We start from the raw sequence: 20742 nt of genomic DNA on the forward strand, positions 1-20742 counted from the left end.
TTATTAAGATGCTTCCCAGGCTTAGGAGGACTTGGGTCTATATAGGCTGGTGTTCTTGGACCCAGGAGGATTTGGGTTTAAGCTACGTTTCTTTCTAGCTCTGAAGGTCACTTTCCAAGTTGCATTGGCCAATTCAACCTGTCTGACGCTGGCACAAGCCCAATTGACCAGGTACCAATATTTATCATGTTATGCGAGAACGCCTTCAGTAACAATGAAAAAAGATATCTGCTGTACTATGTTAAGACCATAAGGTTTATGTGTTATTTTTTGCTGCTGTTTCCACACCGCTTGCTACTTTGAGCATGTGCTTGCCTTCCCTGTAGCTTTGGAAGGCAGGTAATTGCTTTTGTTGTTCTTGAGTCTTGGGTAAAGGCAGGCTACCTCCACATCTGCATGTGATGAATATGATGACTACCCACTGAACTTCACCTCACCTGGAGGGGGAAATCACCTTTGGGTGTTTCAGCCTTTAGCTGCATTGTAATATCCTCATAACATTAGTTTGTTACTACTCTATTTAGAGGGCATCTTCTTGACATGAAATGTTATTTTGATCAATGGAATGATTTTTTCAAATGTTTTGTTGGTAAGAGTATCTGTTATGTGTTCTGGTTGCAGTTTGCGAATGCATAAATAAAAGAGATTTGTAGGCCTGAGTTTTCTGGCTAATTTACTCTGTGTTGAGAGATGATGGAGCGCCAAGTTGTATCTATGTGCACTCCACTCCACAGTGTTCACCAAGTTACAGAATCTACTGTACAAAAGTTTAAGGGATGTCTCCATTGAGGCCCGTCTCCAATTTTCAAGCACCTTCATATCCAGGCAAATCATTACATCTGTTCACTGTATTCCAGTATTTCCATATGTAGCAAAGCCTGCAGATGAAGCCATTCTAGATGGTGCAAATGAGGCTGTAGACCAGTTTGAGAAATTTGTTGTACAAAAAAGCTAGCGTGGGATACACTCTTGTATGCATGTTGTTTAGCTTGTGAATTAGAAGTTGCAGCCAAACCTAGTCGAAGAACAGTCGCATTGTGTTGGGCACTCCATTTTTCATTGATTTATCAGTTTGCTTAGACCTCTCCTAATCCCAGAGTACAGGAGTAATTGGCTGATGAGAAAGATTTTGGAGAAATTGAAAGGTGAACATGTTGCTCTAAACTGGAGTGATTGATTACCTGTGATATTCAGACTTCTGTAAACCAGTTAAAAGGCAGCAGTGTTGTCCACAGTTTAAATTGGTTAATTGGCCTTTTAAATACAAATAAACATTGCTCCTTCACTCAAATAGCAACTGTTTCATAAAGGAACTAACTGTCTCCGATCCCCCTTTAACTGTTTGCTTGTTTCCGACAGCCCAAGCCCACCAAGGGGAGGATGCGCATCCACTGCCTGGAGAACGTGGACAAAGCCCTGCAGTTCCTGAAGGAGCAGCGGGTGCATTTGGAGAACATGGGGTCGCATGACATAGTGGATGGGAACCACAGGCTGATTCTGGGTCTGATCTGGACCATCATTCTCCGGTTCCAGGTAAGTCTGCTCTTCGATGCAGCGTACTTCCATGAGGAGTAGTCTCATTAGAATGTGATTGATGATACCTATGGTGTTCGTTGGATTTTTTGTATGGATTGTTCATTCTCAATGGCGAGAGCATCGTGTAAATGTAATGTTTTTGCTCAGAAGTGCTTTGCATCTCTCAGTGCACTTGGCAGCTCCCCTCCAATTCCTTCACAAGTACTGCTCTTGCTCTTACTACATACAGCCCTTTATGTACCAAATTCCAGAATGGATGTTTATTTTCTGAGTTGCAGTATTGTTTTCCAAATCTGCCATCCATGATGCTTACAATCATGAGGACTTTTGTATTTTTTCCTTAAATTTTATTGTTTACGTATTTGTTTTTTTAATTTTGTGTTTTGATGATCGTTGTGTTCTGAGCATGTTGCTATCTTTCTATGTCTGTTTCTTTATTCTCACATCCATATTCTAATTAAATTCTTGTTCTCTCTGCCTTCTTCAGCTGGTTTTCCTAATTTCCTTTCTTTTGAAGTGTTTTTCCTTATGGTTGCAGTGTGCACGCACTGTTGTGTTAATATGACATTTTTGGTAAGTTGCTTGTGGTGAAGGCATCTTTTGTTGTTTTCAATGAAATGGACACGAGTAGAATGGTCTTCTGTAACTTTGTGCGCGATCTTCCTTATTTGGTTCATATGCACCCTGAAATGGAATCCTTTGTAGATGCACTTGTTTTTCATTTGTTCAGGCAGAGCTAGGATCTTCAACCCTTCTGGACAGTCAAATTCAGTAACGTTTTCATATCTTCAATGAAAATGTACGAGAAAGACCTGCATATATTTAGCTTCGATGTAGTTGTACATGTTCTTGACTCCTCTGGCTCCTGACTGTGTTTTACGATTGGTTCGTTGACAAGTCACGTCCTCTTTCAATCTGTTTCTGCAGAAAAGTAAAAGGAATCCATGACTGGAGATGCTGGCACCAGCTTATCCTAGGTCAAGGCCATAGCATCTTGTTGTTCAAAGCCTGAAAGCGGGCTTTGCGGGTGGTTTGAGGCAGCAGAGAGAAGTATTCTGTGCTGGGGTTAGCTGCACCTGTATGAACGAGTGTTTTCCTAAATGTGTCAGAAATGTAATCTCGTTTTCTGATAAACTCATCAAACCTTCCAAAAGTGCAGGTTTTTACCATTTTCAACAGAACAGGGTTGGGGTAATTTAAAGCTGGCTACTGAGAAGTTCTGTCACCTTGCTAAAAATGTTCTTGCTCTTTTATAATGCTTCATGGAAGTAGCCTGATGTTTATTCATCCAAATGATGATAGTCTAAGGTCCGAGAAGTGCTGTCTGTGCTCAGCCACGTACTGGTGACCATCCCTATCACTCTTCTTGGTGGAGCCCTCGCCGACTTGCACATGGAAGTGGGTAGGCGTGAAACACCTTTCGCTGAAACCACGCTCTTCTTCCTAGATCCAAGACATCAGCGTAGAAACGGAGGACAACAAGGAAAAGAAATCTGCCAAGGATGCCTTGCTGCTGTGGTGCCAGATGAAGACAGCTGGGTGAGTGTGGATTAAAGGATTACAGAGAAAGCTCTTCTTACAGAGTTTAAAGATTTCATTGCAGTGATTTTGGGATATGCAAACATGTCTCTTACCTGAATTGAAAAATGTAATAACTATTATGTATAGAATAGGCTTTCTTACCAACAACTAGCATATCCGCTTTTTACTGTGACTCTTCAAAAAACAAAAATTTAAACACCGAATGTAGATTTCTTTATGGTGTGCATGTTTGTTTATGGTGTGGTAAGAGGCTCTACCCAGATTATAGGTATGCTGCGAACACTAATCTATTGCTACTGTAGCAGTTAAGTCTTTTATGGGTGCCTTTACACACAACATGTTTTTCATGCTTTTTATCTTACAGGTTCTGTTAGTTTGTCACTATTGTTCTAGACAGCACCCAGAGTAGTAAATTAGCCAGCAACTCTATTACCTGGTTTGGAAAAAAAATAATCAAAGGCCACTAATTACAAACAAACATGCAATTAGCATGAGCGAGGATTATATTATAACCAGACAATGATGGTTTTGTTTCCTTGCTTGGGGCTCGACTTAAAAAAAAAAAGAGCATTGGCAAAGCCAGTAGTTCTTGCCTTTGGTATCTTTTAGCGTTGCCAGTGCCTTTTGGACATGTTGTAAAGCATCGGCAAGACACTGTGCTTCATAGTGAAAAGCTTTACTTAAAATAATGAATAGATAAAAAGACACAATGATATGGCTGCGCCATTTTGTAGATACCCATGCGTGCCTACATAATGATGCGGTGCCATCTTTTATTTATCCTTGCATGTTCTGTAAATATAAACTAAAAGAAAAAGAAGCACTAATTTGCTTTTAAAGCAGAAGCACCAGGAAGCAGGTTGCTACCTGGTCCTCTGCAAAATGAAATAACGTAATTACTTTAAAAAAAAACACAGGTTGGGGTAAGGGGCAGGAACAGTGGGTTGCAGGATGGTAGAGGGCAGCCACTTGGGAGTGGGGGGAAGCAACGGGTAGCAGGTGGGGATGGTAAAAGCCGCATTCAAGGGATATACACACGAGTGAGAAAGCAATGCTGTGGAGAAGCACACAAGGGCAAGCACACAACTGGGGAGGAGGGAGCAGGGGGAAAAGCCCACAGATGCAAAAGAGAACCATGGAGTGTGTTGGAGGGGGGCAAAAGAAGTACACGAGGGAGACAGCTGGAGTGCTTAACCAAAATGAAAAATGTTGTTCCTGAAAAGTAAGCAGTGGTAGGACACAAGTAAAAAGGCTACACTCCAGGGGAGGGACAAACACGAAATTAAAGGCAAGCCCACACAGGCAATGAATCAAAAAGAAGCTAATGTGACAGTAAAGTCAACTCAGTGGTAAACAATTAAGCAGTGGGTGGGCTCTAAGCCCACTGTATGTTCAAAGTTGTCTTGCAAAACCAGACAGCTTTCGATGTCTGATTGACTCAAACTAAATATCCCCATCACCCACTGCATTTAATGTTATTGGAGTAACTTCACTCCCACAGGTATTGTTTTGTTTCTATGCCTCGTCCAAAGATAGTTTCACTTACTGTCACAGTATAATTACAGAAACAAAAAAACAATTGTGGTTACAAAATGATGCAGTAGAATCACGTTGGTTAGTTTCTAACTTTGTTGGCACATTCATTGTCAAACTGTTATCCCATTCAACGGTAATTTAGTTTTTCATTTTATTATATATAATGTTTTTTTCCAGACTGAGAGTTCTAGTCTTTGACTTGGTTGGGTAATGTATAAAGATATACAATCTTGGAAGGATGAGAAATGTCAGCTGTAATACTGCAGATAAATGATGGAGGGATTTAAAGCTGTCTTATGGATTCATCTTCATATGTTTGTTGTACTTAATAATTTGAGGATGTGAGGATCTCACCCCTGTACAAGAAAAAAACCTTGGGTATGGCAAACTCAAAGCGGGCGGTGTCTGTATTTTTTGCATCTGCCTTTACAAACCACACAAGGTGGCAGTGGACAGTTGTTCTTCACTGGAAGTTGTATGATGAATCTTGTTCTGACTTGTATTTTTAATTTTTTTGTTTGCTGATAACAGTTATCCCAACGTGAACATCCACAACTTCACCACTAGCTGGAGGGATGGAATGGCTTTCAACGCACTGATACACAAACACAGGTAGGTATGTGCCTTGTGCACTATCCACCGGCCATTTAAAGAGTGTAGGACCTGTGATATTTTGAACTTTCCTTACTCTGGTCTTTCTCCGTGTGCAGTTTTTCCATTGTTCGTCTCATGGCACAGCTTGAAGTGTTGGAATGATTAAAAACCATGTGTTGCAGCACTTGGTACTGTGACAGCTTAATGTTTCCCTTTTTATGTTCAACATATTATTTTAATACAACCACAGAGGAGGCAACATTAATTCCCTTCCAATGCAAGCAAGAGTTTAATTTGCGGGGAATGAAGAGATGTGTTTAAAATGGATATGATTCTGCAGAAATGGATGAACTCAATGTGATCTGCCTCTAATCTGTAATATATTTCGCCTCTTAACTCCATGTAGGTTTTTTTTCAGATATACTGAAAATGCTAGACCACGTTGTGGGCAAGATCTATTTAAACCAAATGAATGTCTAAACCTAGTGAAGTACCCAAATGTATGGTTGGACTGCTAATAGCATATCCAAAAAGGCTTTTAACACAGTTGACCTCCTAACCATGCTTGCTGCATGTACTGTCCAAGATGTCATGGGTGTAATATATAAATTGTTCTCTTCCTATTTCTCCCACTGCTCAGTGTAGCCCAACTGGTGTTCTTCATTTTCAGTGTACACACTACTGCCATGCCTCAGGGTTCAATTGTGGGACCTTTTGTATTTCCCCTCTACGCCACCTCCCTTGGTGATATCGTCCACCTGCCATCTGTATGGAAGTAGTATACACATCCTTTTTCTCCATCTTTTCCTTCACTCAAGGCTTCCCCTAAAACCTAAAATGTCTGATGGTCTCACAGTCCTTATACAGTGACTGGTTCGTCTCTACTATGCTCAATTCTAGAAAGTCCGAACTCAACTATGTCCATGTCTCAGGTCCCCACTAGCCTCCCTTCCATTTTGCCTTTCCCTGAATGTCTTATTTGGTTCCAGCTTGAGACGTAAACCAGCCTGTGCCACCTCTTTCATGCAGCTGAGCCCTTGGCCAATAAACTGGTTAAGAATAAGCCATAGAACAGTTTGACCGAGCCACCCCAATTTGCTTTTTGTCCATTTGATAAAATCATTATCATAGCCAGGATGCCACTATATTACTTGTTCGGACAAAGAATTATCGTTCTTCACAGACACCGGGTTGGATGGCTGCCTACCAGATTCAGGGTACCCAAGAAGCAACTGGGTGTTCAAAACCATTCACAGCAAGGCACCACCTTTCCTTTCTCAGCTGGCTACATGCCGTAGCCTGCCCACCCCTTTCACTCTCTTGCTCCTAGGTATACCTCCTATCGCCCCCCTCAAGGTTCATTACTCCTACCTGTACAGGCCTCTTAAGGCTAAAGTCACCTCCACTCTCCTACAGTACAGTTGATCACTAAAAATCTTCCTGCTGTCACGGGAAAGCCCCAAAACACAACTATTTATACCCTTAACTCGCTACTCCTCCTACCCTCGCCCCCACCACAGGTCTAACCCTGCACTGTGTACCCTGTTGGCCTTTCACTGACATATGCACATGTAAAGCTCTGTAAATATGAGACAAATGTACTGTGTGCCCATGCCTTGCCACCCAAACATCATTTGCAATAAACTCGCTAACCAGCACATCTGTTCATCTTCATATGAACGGTCCCAAGGGTATTTATGGCTCTTCGAGTATTTAGAATTCAATAAATTCATTAAGATGCCACTATCATCATACAAATTATATTCTGGAATAGAAGCATCATTTTGTCGACAACAGCCTACTTTTGAACGTGTTAAATCAAAATAAGCAATCAAATTATTGGCATCTGGCAGGTGAAGTGCTCAGCCATCCTTGCTAGGTCTTGAACCCGTGACCAAGGGCTTTGCGTTCCTGACACATAAACGGTGTATTGTTCCTTGAATTCATTGAATTGATGTTAGACCCTTTTGAGCTATTTTGAAATCTTATGCTTAGTCTGTTTTTTATGTCTTCTTATTGATCACAGGCCAGATTTAATTGATTTTGATAAATTGAAAAAATCTAACGCGCACTACAATCTGCAAAATGCCTTCAACCTTGCGGAGCAACACCTTGGCCTGACCAAGCTTCTGGACCCTGAAGGTAAGAACTGCAATGAATGGCATCGTTACCGAAGGTTTTTATTTTTAGTTACAAATCGTTATTTTTACATAAAAGCTGTCCAGTTTGAGCTGCAAGATCTGAAAGGAGAAATTTAATGTGCATCGCTGAGTATGTCATGCGGACTTTTCGGAGCCCTTTTTTTTCTGCTTGACCTGACTGGTCCCATGGCCAGATAATTGTTGTTAATGACCGAGTCCGCCACGAGTGGGCAGAAAGGAAAATGCTGCCGAAGCACTTTCCCCCCCAACAGAGGCAATGTTCCATGTTGTGAACTGAAAACACCAGCCTGGTGTTCGAGTTTCGCAAAAAACGCATGTCCGGAGCTTAATTGTGTACAAAGCTCTGCTCTGAAGATCGCAGCCGCTGCAATTAAATGCAGGCGGCCCGAATACCACAGCCGCGAACCTGGAATCCACCTTATCCTGTGGTCGACATGCCCATATTATGAAAAAGCGTTCCCCTGCTTTTGTGAAAAGACAACCGTCCCAGGACTTTTAATGCCTAGAGTTCAAATGCTTCAATTGAAGTGTAAGTAAGGCTTGGAGTCTCCTGTGCTGTGAAACCAAAGGAAGGACTGACAGCTAAACAACCCTTGCCGAGGTGCCTGCTTGCCTGGAAGAAATGCAGATGCGCACAACTTTTTAATCTGCAGATGTCAAGGGTGCTTGGAAGCCGGTATTGACTTTAATTGTTTGAAGCACTTGAAGCTTCCTGATGATACACATTTATTCTTTTGAGTGGTGTTGTTGCAAGTTACCAGCTGAGTTGTGAAGTGTGTGCCTTTAAAGTACAGGTATGAAACACATTGCACTATGTACAGTGTGGGTATAACTAAAATCTATATTTTGGTAGCACTTTTTTTTTATCTCAAACATGTTTGCACATTTTGTAGCGGCTTATCTTATACTATACTAGCAGCCCGTCCCGACGTTGTCCGGGTATGAAATAGAATGTGTGTAATGTGTGTATTTGGCTCGGGCAATTTATTTTAAAATCTCGCGGTAGACAACATTTTTTGTTTCATTAGAATAGGGACGGAGAAGGCCCAGCTGCAGCCCTGGTTGATGTTAGCAGTCGCATGTGATTGGTGTAGTGATCCACCGCCTGAGCCCGGCTACAGCCCTGGTTGATGTTAGCAGGCGCGTGTAATGTCGTTGAATGAGAGAGTTATCAGCCGCGGGTAAATCCGTTTAATGAGAGAGTTGAGTGACAGCGAGTAGGAGAGGCTGCAGTAATTGTCCCCGCAGACACGCTCATTTGCATGTTCCCCCGCTTGAGGCCCAGATGCAGGCCTGTTTGATGTTAGCAGGCGCGTGTTCCCCCGCTTGAGGCCCAGCTGCAGCCTTGGTTGATGTTATCAGGCGCGTGTAATTAGTGTACTGATCCGCCGCCTGAGCCCGGCTAGAGCCCTGGTTGATGGTAGCAGGCGCGTGTAATTTCGTTGAATGAGAGAGTTCAGTAAGAGCGCACAGGAGAGGCTGCAGTAACGTTACTTACCAGGCCTCCAGGTGAACGCGTTTGTCACGCCCCCAGCACACGGCCACAGCAGACGATCTTCTGATTAATGTACGACTCACATGTCATGAAGGGCGGACACACGCCCCCAGCGTTTGTCACGCCCCAGCACATGCCCACAGCCCACGATGTGATGGCTGTACCACACGCCCCCAGCGTAAGTCACGCCCCCAGCCCACGCCCACAGCACAACGCAGACACGCCCACAAGGGACTACTTTGCTGGCACGGTTCTTTTACCTTTTAAATGTATAGAGGAGTTGGCCTAACGGCTATATACTTATTTTTATTATTGTGTCTATTTATTATGGTGTAGGTTAACCCACGAATCATATTTATGTATCTGCAATAAAAGGCAGTCTTTAAAATAAATTTACTCATGAAAAATAAATTTTGATATAAAACGAATAAATCTGTCTTTGTGGTGTAATTTGCCTGGGCTTAGGTGTTTCTATATCAATACATTGGACCTCTCCTAGGCCTTTCTGTCCAAATCCATAGGGCAGGTACCCGTTCCGCATTTGATGTTTCTTTCCCCGTCTACCTGCCTTAGATTGATGTGGGGTCCCCCTCTGTACTGAAGCAGGGACACCTGTGGGGCAAATACCCCTTTCCATTCTTGGCCATTTTCAGATGCACTCATTTTAAATGCCACGTAGAAAAGATGATTTTTAGCTTCATTATAGGCAATCGTGGGTCACAAGCAAATCTACTAGACTTGTTTTGTAAAAGGCTCTTGTATCCTCTTCTAAGTTCCTTTCAGTTTGGTGCAGTTGGTGACTAATGGATAGGTGTGAAGAGAAAACAATATTCTGCATTCAGTGCTTCGTTGAGCAGGCTATTCTCTGGAACTGCGAGTGTCAGCTCATAAACTGCAGACTAAGCTGCTTTCCGCTGCCTTTTAAATCCAGCAGCTCACCCGGTGCATGGGAATAGTGCATTAACCCTGTAATGGAATTAACCCTTTGCTGGGTTATTTTACGGGGGAGACAGCCTTTACAACACTGTCTTTAGAACAGGATGCCTTTAACCATGCATCCTGCAGCACAAATATACCTTCACCAAAAATATGTCTTTATAATGAAGGGTAATTATATATTACTCTCTCTCTGGTTTAAGGGGTGGGTAAGGGCTTAGGGTGGTAAGGGTGTTTTTATAGTTTAGGGGTGGGTAGGAGTTCAATTTAAGTTTGTTAGGGTTTAAGGGGTTGAGTAATGGTATGGTGTAGTAAGGGTATTTTTAGAGGTTATGGGTGGATATTGGGTGGTAAAGCGTGTTTTCTGTAAATCTAGGGGTGGGTGGGTAAAAAGTGGCAAGGTATTTTTAAGGTTTTTGGGGGTAAGTATATTGAATGGTAAGGGTGATTATGGGGGGTAGGGGTAAAAGGTCGTAACAGTACTTTTTTTAGGGATTAGGGGTAGGTAGGGGTATAGGGTGGTACAGGTGTTTTAGGGTTTTGGTGCAAATAAGGGTATAGAATATTAACAGTGTTTTTATTGTTATGGGGTGGGTAAGTGTATAGATTGGTAAATATATTTTTATGGTTATGAGGTGGGTAAGGGAATAGGGTGGTAAGAGTACAAAAAAGGGGGGATGGGGAGTTTCCACCTCAAAAAGAAAAAAATATTTGTATAATCATTTTAAAAATGGGGGCGTTTGGAGGTCTACGTGCAATAATAAACAAAAATGTTGCTTGGGGAGTCTCACACACACACACACGTAGGGTTTTTACTTACATTATATATACTTATCTTGCATTGTAAATGCATGCCTGGTAAAGGTATATGAGTGGTAAAGGCATTGTGTTGCAAAGAATGCGTGGTAAAGGCATGCATTGTAAACATATTCATTGTAATGTCATACAGTCTTTTATAGACCTCTGTAAAGGGAAATGCTTGCTTCAAGATGGTTCCTGGCCCTTTGTGCTGCTACAGGTAACACTGTATTTGCAGCTGCCTGGGCTTGGAGGATTATTATTAATCGCCAAGGCCTCTGTGGGCTACAAATACCCAGAATACCAACATTTCATTGTATTGACTGCATAGGGAGTTTAAAGCATCCGTTCTGCGATGGCACCTATGTGAAATCCTGCATTATTTCCTGTGTCTACTACGGTTGGTTCATAGTGACTTCTGAATCTGGTTATTAGACCATCCCATGATCATTTTAGAAGGATGTTTCACTAACCATGAAGCCAGTACCATCTTCACTCCAACCAAATAGCTATTGAAGGCACACAGGATGGAGCAAGCAGCGGCCTGGATATCTGCCTTTGAACACATGACATCTTACCGTAGGGCCTCGACTGTAAGGCTTCGTTACTTAATTGGATTATCAAGTGTTGAATATAAATTGGCTTCTTTGGAGCACAAGCACCGTCATTCAGTATTACCCACTAAGCCCTCAGAGGCTGATGCCAATAATTAATGTACTGCTATAAAGGCAATGACTGTAATTAAATATATACCAATTTATGAGCATTTTTATGTTTCATATTCACCAATCAACAGTGGTTATATATTGATTAAAACAAATTAGCTTTGCTCACAAATCTATTGTGTCAAACACCTAGATTTTAGTTGATCACATTTTAATGGGCAGTATAAATGAGTTGGCAGCACTTTATGCATTAGAATCTGGCCACTTTCAATTTTTCACTGTATAGCTACGTGGGAATCACAAATACTTTATTCCAAAAACTAGCATCTCCATTTCAAGTGAAAGCAAAACACGTCTCCACTTAGTTTGTGAAGTTCTAATGCTTCCCTGGCATCATTATGTGGCACTTTATATGAGAACTATGGATGTTTCTTTTGACCATTGTTGAAGTTTTCCAGCTGCCAGTGCAGCGTTCTCCAACGTGGTATCTTTCATAGATTCACGTGCATTCATCATTAGTCAGTCAGGCTGTGAATCCCCAGTACATTTTTTCACAGCTGCTGTATAAAATTGCTGTCATTTAATAGAGCAGTATAAGTAGCCTGCACTCAGTCAAAGTGAATGTGGTCAAAGCTTCTCTCTCCAGAGGCAACCATTCTTCAGATTGAACATATACGCTCAGAAAAGAACTTCTAAAGAATGATGTTTCTTTGCAGGCAGTATTTTTGTTTCGTTCCTTTAAGAGTTGGTGTAACTCCTGCTGTGGGACTCTTTGGCGTCTCTTGGTGGGCCTTTCATAGCTGAAGGCAGAGCACAGAAACTCGTCAGTTCCGGTGACCTTCGCTATGGCGATATAATGTGCGGTTATGGACTACATCCTCTTGTTTTGTCGTCTACATAAGAGACATTTCGAGCAACAGCAAGAGAGACAGTGACGACAGGTTGAGGGACACAGGAGTGACAAAGTGCAGTTCGTTCAACCACTATCCCGGTTGAGTGCCTCTGGTAACATGCCGATTGGACTCTTCTTCTAGAGGCCAGGTCTGCTCTTTGTGCTGATTCTTCCTTAGGTACTTTAGAGCAAAGCTCCCAGGCTCATCGGCCCAGTGTCACTGGCCAAGGCAGGAAACGCTCCTGTCCATCATTGTTCTGTAGCTGCATGCTTTCAGTTTAGAACTCTGACTTTACCACCTCTGAAGCAAGATGCAGCAATCGAGTTTAGGACAGACATTATGACCTCCATGTTTTACAGCAGAAATCAATGGAGCATGAACTCCTAGCTGCTCTCGACAGAGGTCCAGTGCCTGTGGTGTTGGGCACTTATACAGCAGGTTTTAGTAGAAATTGCATGACTGCAGTACTACACCAAAATGGCAGCATATTGCAAACAGGGACTTCTCCAGGCTTTTCAAGTTTGTTGTGCAGTAGCTGCATTTCTTATCTCAGTAGGGTGCTTTCAGACCTCATTTGGGTCGCCACTGGCACCTTACCTGTGTGAGTGCACCAGATCTGGTTATCACCCTTGCAGTGAGGATAAAGTTTGGGCTGAACATAAGCTGCCCCCACTACTTCAAAGATACCAGTCTTTTGATGTCTGAGTGAGCACATCAGAAAGCCAATATTAGTGAGTCCACACACAGTGGTAAAAAAGGCAAAAACAAACCATTGTGCTGCATCATTGGTTTGCCAAAACTTAGAACTACAGGCATATTTTTGCTTCCACAGAATTTTCATATGTAAACTGGAGTATCGAGCAGCTCATTAAACCCAAAGAGGAATGTACCATCACCATTTCACGAAAGACATTAAACAGGTAATAAGAACTTTGAAGAATTGCTGACAGCATATCGGGCAGATATTCAGAATAAGCAAGATTATCATCATTTATTTGATTTACTTTTGTTGGTCAGTGTGCTCATATAGTTTCATTGGATGATTGTCCCTTACAAGTCAATAGAATTAGCCAAATATGCTTCTGATGGATACTTTTAGATGCAGATTCCACACCTTGTTAATATTCCTCAAGATGTCAGACTGGATCCGAAAAATCAAACTCAGACCTCCTGCTCATGGACAGGTGGCGTTGTGCGGCTCAACACTTACCACGCTTCTCTCCGAAAGTGACGATCTGGCTCATATAACTGTCACCCAGGCACACTGACATCCGGCCCTTTCTTTCCACGCCTTTATTGTGAATATAGAAAAACTAAAGGGGATGATGGACGGAGCGTTGACAATACAAACACTCACCCCCAGTCAACTGATCTGGGTTTAATCACCGTTCTTTATTGTGAATATGGCTCTCCACACCGTTGGAGTAAGGACTTGCTCACAAAAATGTTTCTTTTTTCAAGTGTACAATGAAAATATGTAACCTCCCAAACAACCAAGTTCATTCAAACATTGTAGGGGCTATCACAAGCAAACATTTATGGCGTATCCCCACGAAGTATGCCTGGGTCAGAGCACGACTGCGTCCAAAAGAACCCAGAGTCCTCATGTTTTCGAGCCAGAGTTCCCAACAAGGCACTCTCTTGGAGACATACTTCGCCAAGAGCGGACCTAAGGACTCCTATATGCCTTACCTCCTCTAACCTTTCTGGCTTGAGTTCTGATGAAGATTGGGCTAGGAAGGTGTGGTGCCAAGAACCTCTGAGTATGAACATCTATCCTCCGATCAAGCTGCCGCTTCAGGAGGATTTACTGTCACAGCAATGGGGCAGGGTCCTGTCCCCGGGCCACCACAATCTGCACCTCCATGCGTGGAGATAAAGCGGTGGCAGCTAGTTTCCTTCATTTTTCCTCCCGCGATCATTGATGTTATTTTGGTAGCCAGATGTCCATCTACCAAATTGGTGTACGTTTGGCACTGGGACAAGTTGGTGGCTTGGTGTGACACTCTCCAGATAGACCCGCTGCAAGCTAAGCTGTCTGAAGTGTTGTTTGTCATTGGCCTAGCAAGAACTTGCATCAAAGTTGGAGGATCAGCCTACCTTGTTTTAATGAGATTTCTTAAAGTTTTAAAACCTATGATTATGACTGAGCTGTTTGTGAAGTCACAATGGGACTTGAGTTTGGTTCTCACTTTTATTAATGGGCACTCGATTTGAGTGAGTCGACTGTTCACTACTTCAGGTTGTGTGACTGGGCTGCAAATGCTCTTAAGTCCAGCTGCCTTGCGCAACATTTTTTCCAGACAGACTAGTAATGAGAACTCAAGTTGCATTTCTGCCAAAAGAAGGAACACCTTTCCACGTAGGACTGCGGATCACCCTGGTGACATTTTTTTGCCGACCTCGTACCTCCAAAGACAAGGAGAAGCTTCATTGTTTGGACCTCCAGAGAGGCCTTTGTTTCTACATTTATCAGACTGGTGACCATTAAGTGGATGATTAACTCTTTATGGGTTTTTCAGCAGCAACGAATGCCAAGACAGTGCTGAAAAGAGCCACCTCTAGGAAGATAATCCTCTGTATTAAAATCTGCTACACGCTAACTAAGAGGTACCCACCTGAAGGATTGAGGCCTCATTCCACTCGAGCCAAGGGTGCTACTACTGTGCTGGCCCACAGAGTGCCTGTCCTGGATATGTCTCAGGCTGCTACGTGGGCATCAGTGCACACATTCATGAAGCACTATTGCTTTGGCAGTCAGGTCCATCTGGATGGGCATTTTGCCCTTTCGATTCTGCTGGACTTTTTAGTCTGAGACATTCCACAGACCTACCACCATGGGAGGTACTACTTTGGTATCCATTCACAAGGTGAGGATTCTGTGGGTCTTTCTGGTGGATACTCTATCTAACCGCAGATTCTACGCCCCTCTCCCACCTCTCCTATCTATGGAACACTCCTTTACATCTAAAAAGGTCCAAAGTAGAGATCTACACACTGGTGAACCCAATTTGCAGATAGGCTCTGGGTCTGAGTGCACTGACCAGCCTACGAATGCAACTAACATCAGTACACCTGGGTGGTGCCTCTATGCAGCCCGCTTGTCAATTCTGGGGCAGAGCAACATCTGTGTGGAGCCACAGGGTGCTACCGGTCGGTGTTCAGGAATACTGCTTTTGAGTTTTGGGATCCAGACTGATGCCCGGGGGAATGTTCACAAGGTGAGGAATCTGTGGTTAGATAGAGAATCCACTAGGAGGAGCATTACTAAAGGTAAGTAACTGATTTGTTCTTACCCTAAGCCATTGGTTCTTAACCTGTGGTCCCATGGTAGTCTGTGACATCTACTCAGTGGTTTTCGGCTGCATAGAAAATTAAATAATATTATCAGACTGCTTAAGTGTACATTAATAAAGACGCAAAATGTAAATCTGAACATTTTTAAATGTTCTTTAAAAATTATGGAATTTGAAATTAGGGGCTAAAACTGAAGTTTGTATTCTCAGATGATTCGTGGGAGCAGTGCAAGTGTATTGAACAGAATATAGTTTTGACGATGGATGATTTTTGTGTATTGTCATCAAATTACTTCTACCCGGTGCCTAGATTCAAATATTCTCTTAGTGGGGGTCCCGGATCCAAATGATTCAGTGGGGACTCCCGGACTCCAGTAATGATTAAGTGGGGGGTCCTCAGATCTCTTAAGGTTAATAACCACTATCCTAAGAGATGTTTACTTGGTTTAAGATTAAGGCTTATTCAGTGTTCTGACTACTCTTACACAGGTTGCAGAAGTAAAAAGTGCCTTGCATAAGAGATGTCATGGCCTCACAAAGCTACATGGAAGAGTATTTCTGCACAGAGACACACCGTTTTGCAGCTTACTTGTGAAATCCAAGTTTGCCATACGTTTTGTAATAGTGGGTGTTATTAAAGACATTTTGATAAAAGCGGCAGTCATATTAATGAGTGCAGAGCTGAATCTTCATGCTGGTGCTTTGTAGTTTAAAGAATATAATTTGTAACCCGCTGACAGTGCCATGACTGTAAAATGTGGATTGTTGTGCTTGAAAGGAGACTTTTTAAATAAGTGCTTTTCATTCTGATGGGACTCTTAGAATACATAGTGCATTCCCATCAGATAATTTGAGAGCAACTAAGCTATGATAGTTGGGGGAATGCAATAGACCAAGTTTCTCCTTCAGTACTATGTTTTTCTATGTACATAAATATAAATTTCCAGAATTGGCAGCACAAAAAAGGGTACATAAGAACCTTTTTAAAATTGAGCCTTTTGGTAGCACTATTGCTCGCTCTGAGCATATTTTAGTAATGCTCTTCGTTCTCTTCCAGATATCAGCGTTGACCATCCCGATGAGAAATCCATCATTACCTATGTGGTGACATATTACCACTACTTCTCCAAGATGAAGGCCTTAGCTGTGGAAGGTAAACGAATTGGAAAGGTAAGTAAGAACATCATTTTGTTCATGTGACTTAAATTCACTAATTATTTAGTACTGTGGCCCTAATCTACCATAAGCCGCATTTCATGGCATGTGGTGCAGACACTTGGAGAAGATTTGCTAAGATCTAGTGTATATCTGCAGGAGTGAGGAATGTAGGCATGTGATATGTGAAATGAATACATTTCGGTACACTATTTTAGCTCTCCTGATCCTTGATGCATTGATCGTTTTAGAGATGTTGTTCAGTTCCTGCTTAATTTGCATAAAAGGTCTTGAGTGTGTGTGTTTTTAAAAGTATAACATGAGTGAATTTGGTTGTGTTAAGTAATGAGTTGATAAGTTTGAGTGTACTCAACCTTTTGTTACTTTGCTTTGATCCTAAAAATTAATAATGTGCTCAATGAATGGTTGAGTCTATGCATGTGTGAATCTCTCTATACAGTATTAAGGAGCATGGATCTATGTATATGTACACATTTACATTACTTTTTACAAATTTACATGTACACATTTCTGATATATATATATATATATATATATATATATATATATATATATATATATATATATATATATTTGGAGTTTACAGAGGAATAACTTTAGTCCAGAGAACATAACAGTACTAAACTCCTGTTTTTTTAGTCATCTTCCTCAACTCATAATACACATGCATACTCAGCTCTGCAGCGACAGATGAAGCTTGTTTGCTAGATTCTGCAGTGAAACACCCATTGTTGAAAGAAAAAAAGTAAAAAACATTCCATTGAAACCACCAGAAAGGTGATGCTTGTTTTGGGTAGGGACCCCAAGGCGATGAAAAACCTTCCTCTGCAGCCTATATGTTTAAGTCCCTGATAACAAATTGCCTAATGTTTCCTTGAAACATACACTTTTCAGATGCACTTGTAGCTACCTCCCCTCTCCCTATAGAGATCACAAAGGGGCATCCCTCAAACTTTCCCCATGCTCTTCAGATCTTAATTTAGGAGAATTAGAAGATCTTTTCATTTTGTCTTGTTCTTCTTGCCTATCGAAAACATGACCTATCACGTATAAGAATACTATGTTCCATATACTACTATACTTGCCAGTTATACCCATTTGTAGAATTTTGATGAGAGATGGGGAAGGTTCATATTGAAGATGCTTGACAAGAAATATTGGGATTGCAGTGAGATGATTTAGAGTGAGTGGTGATAATTGCACGATTCAAGGAGTTGAGTACTTATCTCTGGAAAAGGACATACTCACAGGTTTTGTACTTGACCACGTGGAAGATCTCTGATACAAGTGGCCGAGCATATTTTTTGCCGATGTATTGGCATTACTTGTACTGCTTGCCAACTTCGCCGCCTTGTTCATGAGCACAGGTCTAATGGACGTTTTAGAATAATTGAGAATTAGGTAGGAAGGAGAGCGAGAAGTGGAGGCTGTGGGTGTTATTTGCTACAGATCTGCAGGCTTTCACAACAATAACATATAGACTTCTAAGTTACATGGCATACAGTTGTTAGAATAATCTGACTAGCCTGCAAATCTTACATTTTAATTTATTTTATTTCATTGATACATTTAGAGTACTAAGCCCTGTAATACTTTCTGAAGTATTTTCCCCTTCATACACTAACACTGTGTTTTGTCCTTGATGTGATTGGAACAGCTTGGATTTGTTTGGTAGAGTTGGATCTCTTGCTCAACTGTTGCATCTACTGCTTGTTCCAGGTCCTCGACAATGCCATTGAAACTGAAAAAATGATTGAAAAGTATGAATCGCTGGCTTCTGACCTCCTAGAGTGGATTGAACAAACCATCATCATTTTGAATAATCGCAAATTTGCCAACTCGTTGGTTGGTGTGCAGCAGCAGCTTCAGGCATTCAACACTTACCGCACTGTGGAGAAACCTCCTAAGTATGTTTGTACACCCAACATATAAGTTATGAATCGAACTTCTCCTGTCTGTATGTGAACAAAGTGTGCCAAGTGTGAAATAATCAAATATTTATTTTGTTTATGAGAACAACAAATTACAGTTATTCATCATACCGTGACAGCACCATATCAGTTTTCTTTGTAGGCACATAAAAACTTAATAGCATGAAGCCCAGGTTGTCCTGAGCATTGCGGTATGTTGTATTGAAAATAACAAATACAAATAATTGGCTTTATTTGTTATCCATATTGATTTCTATGGTTCTTAGGGGATTGTTGTGGTCGTTTTAAAGAAAGCTTAGAAAATGTCAGGAGAGCCTGTGTCTCAGTTCTTAGAGGGCATCTTTCAAGGTTCCAGAAGAACTCTTATAGGATAAAGGGTACTTGACAATAAATCAGCATTAGAACATTGGAATGTTGAGTGCTCCTTTGAAGACAATGAAGTGCTATACAGGCTTCTAATGGCTGGTAGCAGCCCAAACCATCAACATTCCAATCCCTTGGGCTACGTGAGGCCTTTGTTTTACTAATTAGAACATTCTGCCCTCTAGGGGAGGAATGTTCTAATGGCCTTAGAGCCCTCCATAGCGGGTTCTACCAACCATTAAAGGCCCTCTTAAAGGTCCTCAGCTTCGGCTTGGGCCTTTAACGGCAGCAGGCCTTTAATGGCCGGTAAAGGTGCCACGCCAAGCTCTACGGCTATAGTAAAGCATGATTGCAACCAGTAGCACATGCTGGACTACGAAACTGTTTAGACTAGTGTTTGAAACTAGCATTAAAGATTTCAGCTATTTTTCCTACACATATACTTTCGGATTTTCGTTTTCCCCTTAGAAACCATAAGAGGATATCACATAGACTGATTTTTATAAAGCAGAATTGACTATAGTTTGTTATTCCAACTGTCAGGGGAAATCATCTATAACATATTAACCTAAATTTATCATAATAAATACACAATGCTACCACAAGGTTGATATAGCAGAAACTGTAAAATTTGAAAAACATGGGATACAGGTAATTGAAAGTAAGCCCACATTTAAAGACCAAGGTAAATGGGCAAATTACATTCTCCTCACTGCTTTCACATTCTGTTTATCAATAATATTCACGCATGTACACAATTTAGCTATATTTGCATGGAGAAAATATATGGGCCATTGAACATGTTATATGAGCCAACACTTGGGAAGTTTGCAGTTGGACTGTTTTTCCAATACTTATTTTTTGCAGCTTAAATCTCTTCTTGATTCACATGCCATGCATTATTCCTCCATCTAGTAGTGGAGTCCAAAAGTGTTAATTTACAAGGTTTTCCCACTGGGTGTCGACCTAACCATAATCAGTACGACTTACTGTGATGTTGATCCATATTGCCCCCTATGATGACCTCCATTTTTATTATATTTGTTAAGTTTTGCCACTAACTCCTCCTCCTTTACTGAGTAAATAGGAGGGTGGATTGTGACTCCAGAAAAGTTTCAAGTTGTAAAACCTGTGTTACAGGTATGTAACTGATTTAGTTTGCAGCATAAATCTCTTCTAGCTTCGCATATTAAGTATTGACTGTTCAGATATGTCTTTCCTCTTGTGGAGGAGAGCCTGAAGAAGGAAGTACTGCTGAATAATTGTTTACATACTGCTTGGCATGAAAGGAACAACTTTGTTTCAGCATTGATGTCAATTAGAATTGGTCATTCATTTCAAACGGGCAACTGAGACTCCAAAAGCAACTAAATGTCACAGACCTAGCTGACCTGGTTTAGTTGAGAGTTTGAAAGATCCAAATCTTCTACTACAGAGAACTCAGCCAGAAAAACTGAAAATGTTTGACAGTCCTAGATGATAGCATTGCAGGTTGCAAGAAGTGTCCCCAGAAGAGCATTATTATAGGGAAAACCTCCACGCCACAAACCACTTTACTATACTTACACAAACCAGGGAATGTCCGTGGACTCCTCATACCAGCAGATCCAATCATTACCATTATAGCTATTACATAGTATTTTTTTCCAGAGGGAAACGTTCATTTTACTTTGATCTGCTCATGTTCCTACAGGCTACAGAGCAATAAGTACTTTTCCAGGCTGCTTTTTTGACCAATGTCTTCCACTGTGGCCTAGACTGAGAGAGAAGAATGCCTAAATAACATTGGTAATTTTGTGATGTTGTTCACTTGGCATTA

The 20742-nt window shown here is 41.5% G+C and overlaps 1 protein-coding gene across 3 annotated transcripts in view; it reads left to right on the forward strand.

The window, feature by feature from the left end:
- SPTBN1 (spectrin beta, non-erythrocytic 1) overlaps positions 1 to 20742 on the forward strand; it is a 503123-nt gene that overhangs the window by 270038 nt on the left and 212343 nt on the right. For all 3 annotated transcript variants that reach the window (XM_078649481.1, XM_078649482.1, XM_078649483.1), the window contains 6 exons: positions 1360 to 1533; positions 2984 to 3075; positions 5146 to 5226; positions 7235 to 7350; positions 16511 to 16623; positions 18349 to 18536. In XM_078649481.1, coding sequence (XP_078505607.1) covers positions 1360 to 1533; positions 2984 to 3075; positions 5146 to 5226; positions 7235 to 7350; positions 16511 to 16623; positions 18349 to 18536 — 764 coding nt within the window. The remainder of the gene's footprint in view (positions 1 to 1359; positions 1534 to 2983; positions 3076 to 5145; positions 5227 to 7234; positions 7351 to 16510; positions 16624 to 18348; positions 18537 to 20742) is intronic.

The sequence above is a fragment of the Lissotriton helveticus genome, chromosome 6 (genome assembly GCF_964261635.1).
Source record: "Lissotriton helveticus chromosome 6, aLisHel1.1, whole genome shotgun sequence".
Taxonomy (NCBI): domain Eukaryota; kingdom Metazoa; phylum Chordata; class Amphibia; order Caudata; family Salamandridae; genus Lissotriton; species Lissotriton helveticus.